This window comes from Convolutriloba macropyga, chromosome 8, assembly GCF_964194025.1.
Source record: "Convolutriloba macropyga chromosome 8, txConMacr16.3, whole genome shotgun sequence".
Lineage (NCBI taxonomy): Eukaryota > Metazoa > Xenacoelomorpha > Acoela > Convolutidae > Convolutriloba > Convolutriloba macropyga.
In genome coordinates, this window is record NC_134475.1 from 11,179,398 (window position 1) to 11,191,256 (window position 11,859).

The 11,859-nt window shown below is 34.0% G+C and overlaps 1 protein-coding gene across 5 annotated transcripts in view; it reads left to right on the plus strand.

The window, feature by feature from the left end:
• The window catches only part of LOC142344457 (FRAS1-related extracellular matrix protein 1-like), a 77,140-nt gene extending 65,809 nt beyond the window's left edge, over nucleotides 1–11,331 (plus strand). For 3 of the 5 annotated variants that reach the window (XM_075396110.1, XM_075396111.1, XM_075396112.1), the window contains 6 exons: nucleotides 2,829–2,966; nucleotides 5,275–5,470; nucleotides 5,796–5,874; nucleotides 9,313–9,413; nucleotides 9,910–9,996; nucleotides 10,753–11,331. In XM_075396110.1, the coding sequence (XP_075252225.1) occupies nucleotides 2,829–2,966; nucleotides 5,275–5,470; nucleotides 5,796–5,874; nucleotides 9,313–9,413; nucleotides 9,910–9,996; nucleotides 10,753–10,907 (756 nt within the window). In that variant the 3' untranslated portion in view covers nucleotides 10,908–11,331. The remainder of the gene's footprint in view (nucleotides 1–2,828; nucleotides 2,967–5,274; nucleotides 5,471–5,795; nucleotides 5,875–9,312; nucleotides 9,414–9,909; nucleotides 9,997–10,752) is intronic. The other 2 variants (XM_075396114.1, XM_075396115.1) reach the window with 2 other exon arrangements.
• The last annotated feature ends 528 nt before the right edge of the window (nucleotides 11,332–11,859 follow it).

Below are 11,859 nucleotides of genomic sequence, written 5' to 3' on the forward strand. Positions count from 1 at the left end.
GTAGCGCAGTGGTTAGTGCGGGTGGCCATGGATCGGGAGGTCAGTGGTTCGAATCAGAGATTTATTGCGCTCATAAAGAAAAATTGATCTATACTAAAGACCATGAATTAAATTGCCTCGCCTGTCGTTGAAGAGCAATCCTTCCGACATTTATCGGTGTATGTTTAATTATTATAAGGACTTTTTCACTTCTTTCAAAAATTTGCGTATAGACAGCAGTGCATGCAGGGTCTGATAAGTGTGCATTATTATCGTGAAATACTTGACAAAAGAATTTCAATGCTCAAGACTGAAAAAATCACTTACAAAATCTTCGCAAAGCGACGTATATTCTGATGAATGCTGATGTGACAGTTTTGGGAAACATTTGTGAGATATTACTTGAAAAAAAAATTCCTGATTACTGAGCACTTTTTATACACCCAGTTTTCTATATTGTTTTGAGGGATTTCAGAGTTTAACATCAAAGACTTGGTGAAAATTTAATTCTTTTTGAAACATGTCATTTGAGTTATGATAAGTTAGCTGATAAAAAAGTTATGTAATGGTGGCTGTGTTCTCTCCAGGATATGTTTCATCAGTACTTTGTGTCTTCGTAAGTCTTCATATACAAACCAATAAGAAATTTAATTTTGTGCGAAAATATCTCGAAAACCTCAAGCCAACTTTTTTTAGTTTTAAAAAAGTTTGGAGATTTTGGCACCAGAAATTAAATTAAATGTTCATTTTGACAGTTTGCTTTTGTGTATCCTTTTCAATTATAATCTAAATTATTTGTGTTTTTTGTCGATAGTAGGGCTTTACTGTTGGTCTTCAGAAATTACAAAGTTGCCTAGAGATTCGTCATTTAGTTCAAAATTTTTGACGAAAATATTTCACTACTGAAAACGTTAAGGGAAAAGTTTCAAATCTGAAAATATTTTTTCAGAAAACCTCTTTAAGAGTTTTATTATTCTTGTTAGAACCTGAAAAAAATCCAAGAAATTATCTCTAAGTTTTATTTTTTCTTGTTGACAAATAATGAATCCCGCTATCAATGCACGATTATCAGATTATCTAATAGCAATAAAGTTTTGCTTTTAAATTAGTGCTAGATAATTTTTATGTTATTTGATCTAATATTATTCAAATCCTTTTAATGATTTGTTATTAAAAATTTATTTCCGGATCCAATTGATTGCATGTTTATCTGGAACTTCCATTAACTAAAACGTGAATATGACGAATTGGAACTTCTTTTCCTCATTTGAACAAAATTTGAAATTATTTGTTTACCTTTCTATTTCTGTTGTGCAAGTTATATTCTTGTTCGATTAAAGATTGCGTTGGAAAAGATATAAAAATATGTATTATTTTCTAAGCTTATTTTGAAGTGTAGTATGTTGATTAACTGCCATAGATTTGTTATACAAGGAAAATTTCACGAAGAAAATGCGAAGTTTTCTAGTAGTGACTTGCACCGTGTCAATGGACTGTCGAATTTTGATTTTTTTGGCTACAGAAATCACCTGTACCTTTTTTTCTTTTAGATGAAGCAGAAAATTACTTGCTTAAGATTTGATATTCAAACCTTTTTATTCCTACAAATTTTGAAGCTGGCTATATTTTACAGGAAAAACGTATAGGAATAAAACATTATGGGTTTTCTTCTGTTTTCGTACTTACCACAAATATGCTTGCCAATAGTGAGTGAAGAAAAGTTCTCGTTTCCTCATTTGAGTTCAACAAGTTGGTCAATTTGGGTTGCTTTTTATGCAACAATATCTTATCAACTGTACAAAGGCTGGCGTGTTAAATTACCTCAGTTCTTTTTTAAGAATTAGTTTCTGGGGAAGGTGAACTTTTCTGGGCTGCTTTACTTTCACTAACATTTGGCTGCTTTCTTTTAAGTTCACAAATTAATTTTTTTCTCAAAATTTTCAGTTTACAAGCGTACATTAGACTGCCACTTTTTAAAGCAAAGATACAAAATGTTTTTAGACTGAAAATTTTAATATAGAAATAATAATCTGAAAAAAGTAGCAGTCTTATGTGCTTACTGCAAAAAAGTGGACAAGTTTTGTATCCGTTAGCTAGTGTTAGTATTAAAGATAGAATGTATTGATAAAAGTTACTATTAGTTTTCATATCGATTTAATTCACAAATAAAAATTACAAAATATTCTATAACAATTGGAGCTACTTTAACGGATACGTGTTCTCTTTTTTCCAAGAACTTCTATTTTAGTTCACAAAAAAGTTTTCCATTTGATAACGTTTCCAACCTTTTTTTATAATCTAAATAGAAAACTAATTAGAAATGAGTTTCAAGTCGATTGTCTATCATTACGTTACTGCTACCTGTGTCATTGCAAATATTGCACTTCATCTTTCATTTGACCTTTTTTCAGCTCTAATAACAACTGTCATATCATTTCCAAACTTAATGGGATCATTTCCGTTTCAACTTTTTTACACGCGCGTAGTAAATATAAGTTGTTTAGAATACACAAACTTTAGATTGAAGAAATATGACACAAGAATTGGTCATTTTCAATCCTGGACGGTGATATTGCCTGAGAGTTGAAAACAAAAATCTTGCAACATTATTGCAAGGCGATGTTACGCCGTACAACCTCTTGCAAGTCTAAAAGCGTCCTTCTTGCAAGATTCTTGAAAGATATTACAAGATTAACTTTTGTTTCCGAAAAGAAGGCAAACAATATAGGCAAAAAGTGCTCAAAAAAGGGAGGGAAACGGAAATGTTGCCTACATTTTTTTCTGTTTGTGACTGTTTCTCTATCTGATAACCCTTCAGCTGTTTCCCTTTCTCTTTTCTGTCTCTCCAGTTCCAAACCCTGTTACCTGGAGGTCACAACCCGAACAGCAATCGCGACTCTGATGACCAAGATGATGAAAATACCCTCCCGGACGGGGACTTCCTGGGAGGCAACATGATGGACCAACCCCAGTTGAAAGATGATGAGGTCTTCTTTCCTTCTCCTTCTTTATTAACCCTTTAACCACATTTAACTCAAAGCTGTTATATCTAGGCTGTTTCTTGTACAAAATTCACACCTTTTGTGTACTTACGGCCAATGGTTGTTCATGATGAATTGCATCATGTTACTGTGGGAGGTGGGGTGGGGGGGGGGGGGCAGTTGGCTGTATAAAATCAGGTAATCTTCGAAATCTTTTTTGCAACTTGCAAAAGAGCAAATTGTTTGAGTACTGACATTTGATTGTAAATGCAACAGAAAGTACTTTGACAGAAGTTAATATAATGGGGGGTGTGAAGAAACAGCGTTCTTCTAAACTAATTTAAATGCCTTTAAATTTCAAAAAACTGTTCCGAACGGTTCTTCAAACTGGCTTCTCTATCAAAATGACTTTACTCTTCTTAGAAAACTGCATATTTATAACCAATCTCATTAGTCTTTACTGTTGTAACCTGGATCAACTGATAATCTGACCCTTCGTCGTGTCTCTAGTTAACAAATTCCTCTAATGACTGATTACTGACTAATGCTACTCTTTTAGTACCATTTAGAGAAGCTGATTGTTACGTATATAACACACCTAAAACAAGAATCAAATAGAGCTTTATTTACCAAAACAGTTAATCTGATTACAATATAATCGCATATTAGTCAGAGACCTGAACTGTTGGTTTGATCACTGCAATCAATGAACTTTGAGCCAATATTAAGTTTGACGCTATGACTGATTTCATTACCTTCAAACCAATGCTCTCGCTTTAACTATTGTAGGTATATAACGTGAAAACAGAAACTCAAGTTACGTTATATCCGGCCCGCAAACGTGGCTACATTCTTCATGGAAGCCGCTCAAAATTGGTAGAGACAACCCAACTAAAATTTGTTACTAGCTAGAATTTTGACGTTGAGTCCTCGAATAGAACGAATGAAAAACTCTTGCATTGACTAAAAGTCGTCATCATGGAAATTAAAGACAAGACCTAAACTGTTCGCATTGACAGCTGGGAGTTTTGTTAGAATTGTAACGCATAAAAATAGTTTTTGCAATCGTTTTGAATTAATTTTCACATTAATTTTAAAAAATAGAAGTATTTAAGAAAGCCCTAGTCAAGAAATTGACGATTTTTAAAGACAAGAGATCGTCGGTATCGTCGTCCTTTTCTAGCCAAAAACGACGTTAGACTTTATGAGTATCACGTCGGTATCGTCGTTTTTGTTCAGTATTTAAAATACGAGAGATATGGTACCGTCGTTTTTAAACATAAGAGAGATTCGGAATCGTCATTTCTTAGACGCAAGGGAGATTCGGTAATATCTTTTATAACGAAGGAGAGATTTGTTATTGTCGTCAACATTGAGGTCAAAATGAATCAGACGGTTATCTTGCGAGATAACTGTCAGACTTGCAAGAGTCTTGCAAGACAACCATCCTGTTTGTAAGAATATTGCAAGATAACGGTGTTGCAAGAAGCACTAGAAACATGCCTTAGCTGCAACATGGGCCTCTTTATTGTCCCTTGGGAGTATAGAATAGGATTCGACCTTTTCTCTAGCCTCTAAGGAAAATAAGAGAGACACTAAAATATGAACATGCAAAAAGGGATCACAGAAAAAGTTGGGGTTTTTAGCGCTTTTAAAGAAAGCAAACACATATATAAAGAACATCGGCAAAACAGAAGCACATGAGAGAGACAGAGAAAAGTTTGGGGTTGAAGCACGCGCTGAAGACACAAACAAAAGAAAAGCTCATCGCCATTGGTGAAATGGGATGGGAAGAAAAGAGCAAACATGAGAAACAGCGAAACGAGGCGAAAGAGCGAACAAGTGGCAGTGAGCAAGCAAGCAAAAGCAAGCAACCAACGTGAGCGAGCAAAATTACGACAATACCGAATCTTTGTTACGATAAAAAAGGACGATACCGAATTTCTCTTGCGTCCATAAACGACGATACTGAATCCTTCTGGCAAATCTTCCGAAACTGAACATACCGAATGTTCCTTGCGTCCAAAAACAAAACGGACAACACGGAATTTGTCTTGCGTCCAAAAGCGACAAAACCGAAATTTTCTTCCATTCGAAAACGAAGATACCGAAGCTCTCTTACGTTTAAACCCCAAGATGAGTCATTTTTGTTCGGTGTTCTGAACTGGGGCGTTCTATGACTCCAATTTTTCATAGACACAATAATTTGGAGTTGTATTTTGTAAGTTTTCGAATTATGAAGTAAGCTCGAAGGCAGTATTAATAAAGGAAGCATCAATTTTGTTAATGTTTGAAACTAATTATCCACTTTTAGCCCCCTCTGGAGCGTCGTGACTGCGGACCACCCCAAGAGGGTCTCATGTACTACTCACGGCTGACAGGCGAGCTATTGGAGTGCAACGGGGCAGAATGGGTTCCCAAGACATTCAACAGTCCTCCAGTACCCACAAACCGAAAGAAAGTCAGCGGACATGTGATGGAGGAACCCAGAAAACCAGCCTGTCCTAAAAGTAAACCCAATAAGATATGATCAATGGCATCTATTCCAATCCCCCCAGAATAATATTTACACCCCCAGACGCACGTATCATTTTTTTACATATAAATTTACGTAACACGGGGGGGGGGGATCTCAAATTTGTGGCCTCATATTTGTTGCAAAATTAATTTTATGCAACTATAGTGGGAATCAACGGCCGTAACTAGCAAGCCAAATTATAAAGCAATAATTAATTAATTTAAAGAAAAACGTTTCATGGTTGCTTTTAATACTCGTCAATAAAAGCTCTAATTTTAGTTCTAACCGATATAATAATTGACAATGGGTTGTTTCAGATTGGACTGACCACTACAACACGTGTTACCTTCTGGTGAAGTCGAGCAAGACTTGGGTTCAGGCTAAAGACGACTGCGAGTAAGTAAAACCCCAGTTTCACTGAATCATCGGGTCTTTCCTATTATAATGTTTAAATGTACTATAAAATTACTTCAACTTACATTTATGTGCCCTAGTCGAGCTTACGCGCCTATCTTGTAAGATCTTGTAAAAATCTTGCAAAAAGTGCTTATCTTGTAAGATATCATTTAACCCCGATTTATTCACCCCTGTATCATTTAACCCCTCTATCTTTTAACCCCTCTATCATCTCACCTTGATTTTAATCTTTATATAAAATAAGGATTATTAAAATAGCAATATAATCATTTGGCCTTGCCTCAGCAGCCCGTGGGACTTGATATGAAACTATCACAACCGAACGTGGGATTAAATTATCCACTTAATTATGACATAACATGCCTTTAATGTCGACTACTAATTGGCGGGATGAAATGATAGAGGGGTTAAAAGATAGAGGGGTTAAATGACAGAGGGGTTAAATGATGTGGTGCTAAAATATGCGGGCTTAAATGAATTGGGGTGAAAAGAAGTTGAACTAGATCTTGGATGCTCATAGGAATATCAGTTCCTACATTATCTATAACAAAACATCGAAATAATACGAATTAGAATTTATTGAAAATAAAAATTGGCAGGATTTTAACAAGATATATTAAGAAGTGCTTAGACAAAAGTTGATTACAAATACCAAAACGATATTTCAAGTTTTAGATAAAAATAATTAAATGTCAAAATGTCTCGCGAGTGTGCGAAAAATCTGTTAAACTCCATTATAGACAATCAAAAAACCCATTTCAATGCTCAAAACAATATTAACGAAAAATTCAGAGCAAAAATTCAGCTAAAAGTCTGAATTGGCCTCTGAACCGAATTCTGAGCAGAATACTGAACAAAATTCTGAACAAATTCTGAACAGCACAAGAGCAGACTGAGGCTCTATTTTGTTTCTAAGTTCCAGCTATTGCAGGACTTGCATGGAAATCGGATACTTAAAAAACCACTATCGTTTTGTGATAAGTCAGTTCTCGTGCAATCTGCCGCACAGATGCATGTAACCAGTTTCCACCTTTTCAGTATAAAAAGAACTTCAAGTTTACACCAAAAGTCAATCCTAATCAGATGAAATTTTGACACGGAATTTTTCTGTACGATCATTAAATGATATCTTCGTCCATACAAAAATATTAAAAATGAATAAAACTGTAAGATCTTTCTCGTTCTTCCGTAATAAAATGATAACAAGGAGGCTCGGTAATTTGGGTTTATCTACATTTTTGACTTAATTGTCAACCAAACGAAGAGATAATCAAAAATAGGTGTTTGAGTTATAAAAAATCTTTACACACCCCAAACTACTAATTGAATTACATGATACCATGCTTCATTACAGCACTCACGAGATCTGCCATTAAAAAGACTACGAGAAAAAAACAAAATCCCCAAAAACAAAAATTTCACGGCAAAAACTCATTATGTAAATTCAAAAGCACCTAGTAACAACGTCAAAATGCAACCAGATGAAACCTTAGCTACTTCACTTTTTCCCAACTAAACACAAATTTATTTTCTCTAAAATAAACAGCAGATGGGGTTTTTTCATAATGCGACCAGGTAGAAGGTCAACAAAAAGAAATAATGAGGCAGATTTCAAAATTCAATCAACATTTTCAAAAAGGTTTCATAACTTCAAACTGCTTAAAAACCCTTATCCTTTAACAAAATAATTCTTGATATATAATCACTAAAAAGTCCGTACCAAAAAGACATGACTTCTATTTGTTTAGACTAAGCCTAAGAAACGAACTAAAGTTGAAGAAAAACTAAAAAAAAAACAAACAAATTGCGTAAACACAAACTATCGATGCCATTAAAATCATTAGCTTTTATCTGAATAATGTTTCTGTTAGTTCAATGGCTATTATATTATTTGAGCTATATTTTTACTGAATGATTAAATCAGATCACTTGGTCCTGATTTGAAAATCATTAGGATCTGTTATTACGCAAATATGCTAAAAAAAAGACAGAAGAAACACAAATATTGACCACTCACAAAAATTTCATTAAAAACTATATCATCCAACAAACAAAACATCAGTTACGACATAATATCAAAAAACACGTTAACTTTTCAATTACTTGGAATTGAATGGTAACTCTCAGTGATGAGAATAAGTTACAGGTTTACGAAAAGAAAAACAAAAACTGAAAAAATTAAAAATTTTTTGAAAACAAATAATATCACAAATTTAAGACTATTCCCTATAAACTGAATGCATTGAAAACCATCAATCAAACAATTCTCATTTATTAGCTCATGGGACCCCTCAGCCTTTTAAGACTACAAAAAGAATAAAAAATATTCAAAAACAGGGAAGTCAAGAAAAAATTGAGAGAGAAAAGTGTGGAAGCTATTAAAAAATGACTTTTTCAGTAAAAACGTTCGTTTTTTGTTTTTTAACAACAACGGTATGCTCCTGTATTTAAAAAATATGTCTTCAAAAATTCAGGAAAGATCAAAAAGTGTATCAAAACCACAATTTTAAAAAAAAAACACGTAATATCATGCCATTAAATTCAATAGCTTTCAACGGAATTCAATAAATACGCTGAGTTATGACTCGTTGGAAAGACTATGATGTTCGTCATTCATAATTCATCAATAAGACAGTACAGTTAGTCTTATGGATATGAAAACAACAACAAATACAGGCAAAACCGAAAATTCAATAGAAAAGTGGGAGAAGAAAATGTCGAAGCCATTTAAACCATAAGCTTTTCTCTGATTACTTGTTCTATAAATCATTCAACTTCTTTTCTAAGCATATGGGAACTATCAGTATTCAGAAAATGTGATAAGATTTCAAAAGGAGCCAAAATAATGAAAAAAATTATCCAAAAACTTTTTTAAAAAATTATGAAAACTCGTTGCAGCGAAATATCATAAAACCAAAAGATAAAGTTCAAAATCGCTATCCAGATTATTTTGGTTGCAGTAGAGAGGAAGGAGGTGTTTCTACTGTTTTTCATTTTTCGTTTCATCAGCTTTTTTTATTTACCATGCAGCTTCTTACAGAAAAAAGTGTGTATGTGACGTTATCACACTTTTTGAACCGAGTTGTTTCATTGGCTGGAACAATTTCTGAACTTCAATATTCTAAGTTAAATAGGGATAATCTTGTTGAAGTTTATTTGAATACATCCTTACAAAAAATAGGTCTCAAATCAATGACAGACAACACAACAAATTGTAGAAAAACCAACTGATAAGTTATTTAGGTCGCATGCTTTTCGATTTATTCGAGGTTACAATCACAGCTATTTTCTGGCAATCTACCAGCTGATTCTTAAATAAAATTGTCAACATTAAGGTTGGTGAATTGGTAACTATTTCCACGTGCAGTGACGTTCCATTGGTTTGATTCTTGGCTCATAACTGTTGTGTCATTTCAGAGGACGAGATGCTCAACTGGTTTCAGTGAAATTTGGTGACTCACAAGAGCAAGGGGTCAAATGGCTCATCACTTTCTCAAAGGTCGCCAAATTTTGGACTGGTGAGTGATCAAGACTTATTGATCGAATTTTACCATCGATTTTCTAAGAGCTGATTTTGCACTATGTTGTTTACATGGCTTAGAGGAATAAAGATTTCACTTTTATAGATTTCAACAACCAAAAACTTCTACTTTTTGCCAACCCAATTCATTCCACGCAAATGTAACTTTGGATAATAATCTATAGCAACTGTACCCAAACCCCATGTTCTTTCTTTAAACATTTAATTGTACCAAATATATAAGAGATTAAAATGGTGGAGGTGAAATAATAGAGGTATTCAAATGATAGCTGAGTGAAATAATCGGGGTTATCTGAATGGGGGGGGGGGGGGGGGGTGTGAAAAACTATTAGGTCTGAGAAAGCTGGAAAAACCTCTGCTATAAAAATTTTGCAATCTCCCTTTTCAAATAATTCGTATGGTAGCTGCATTTACCGATAATATTGATCTCAATCTGTACAAAAATCATCAGCTTAAAATTGTTCTATTTTCAGGTCTACACAAGATGTACAGTTTAGATGGGGACTGGGTTTTCACTGATGGCACCAAACCTCCATTCTCCTCCATCGATTGGGGCAAAAGTAATTCGTAATACTTCATTACATTATTTTATAAAAAGCATTATTTATGTCTTTTAAAAAAACAAACTCACAAAAGTTGCACACGTCTAGCTTCTAGGTATGAATCCGATTCAGAGTCAATCAGCGCTGAATCATAATCTTTCAATTCTTCGTTTTTACTTTAACAATATTCTAATTAAGTCGCTTTTTAGTATGTTATGAAGAAAAATCATAGTAGAATTTCAGATGTCTGAAAACATTCTGAGCGGTTTCGAATCTAAATCTTAGATCTCAATCTCTGTAAAACCTCTTAGCAGAACATCTCACAGACTTGAAAAACGGACAATTACGGTTTTTCCGGCAGTAACTTTTTAAAAACAGCAGAAACACTCATGTTATGAGAAATATGCTTTCTATAGGTTTAATACTACATGCACAAAAAATAAAATGATATAGTTCAAGTCAAGGAAAAACCGAAACTCTATAACTCTCTAATTCCCCCTTCAACCCAACCGTACATGTACACATATCCCCACATCAACTACCCGTATTACCGTTTTTGTATAGCCGCCACTCGCTGGGGGTGGGGGTTAAATTTTTTTTGTGCTGCCGGCAATTGATTCTCCTCAGTTGTCCGAGCTGGTTTCCATATGTATAGACTATTGTTACCAATTATAAATGAACTTTCTTCTACATTTTTCGAGTTGAATAAAAATTCGTATCACTTCATGACAAACGTAATTAAATGCAGTTAGAACATATTTTTATTTTTTGTAGCGTCAAGCGATGCAGACGACCCAGACTCTGCAAACCAGTGTGCGAATGTGAACAAGAAGGGCAAGTTTCAAACTAGACCCTGTCAGAAACCCAGATACCCATTCATATGTCAGAGGCCAGCTGATGTCTACACGGCTGATTACATACGGGACTAAATTCACAAATAATTAATTACCCTCCCTCATCTAATTCGAAGGAGTGGGTTTTTAAAGTTGATTGGGGATTCGAATAGAAGAAATCTTCTAGAATCTTCCGATCAAACCAAAGTCTACTCCTATCTCAGCATGCACAACTCATTACCATAATTGGTTATAATTAATAACCAACAGTTTATAACAAAGATTTCTAATTTTATAAGCGTTACAGATTCCAAGCGGCCAAGTTACTCCTTATTCTAATTTGTGTTGAAGAAGAGCTCTTTATTTCTTATTTTATTTTGAAAACTGTTCTTCTATCGCGGCTCTTTAGATTTTATAATAATATTGCAGGCTAGTTTTGCATTGCATAGTTTAGTTTTGTGGATAAAAACGAATCAACACATCAGAAAACCTCACTCTAAATCTGAATTTCAAAATTATATTTTAAAAAAGCAAAAAAAAACCTGAATCACAAAAACTGAACATTTCAAATTTTTGAAGTTTTCTTTTGCTTTGATCTGGTAAATGTTTATTCATTTTCACACTTTATTAATTTGTTGTTGATTTTTTAATCACACCTTTCTCTCTTTCCTCATTTCTTCTTGGTTATAATTCACACTTTGAAAGTTGTTTCAGTTGCAGTTTTGATCATTTATTGTTCACAAGGTTTTAATTCAATTTCTCTCTTTCTGTTTTGAATTGTCTGAAAACATACTGGCTGCTTGAAATATGCATTTTGGCATAATTTATGGCGCTGGTATGTTTCCTAAATTATTTGTGTTAACGAGAAACAGTGACAAATAAAGCGGTGTTATAAGTTATAACTAGAAATAAATCAACTTCACCCTAATTAGCCCGCAAAATTCAACGTTTTGCAGATATTTTTCAGCAAAAAGCCCAGTTAGCCTGAATAAAAGCACGCAAAAAAAGTTATGGGGTGAAATTATGGCGTAGCTTAGGGAATTAGTGT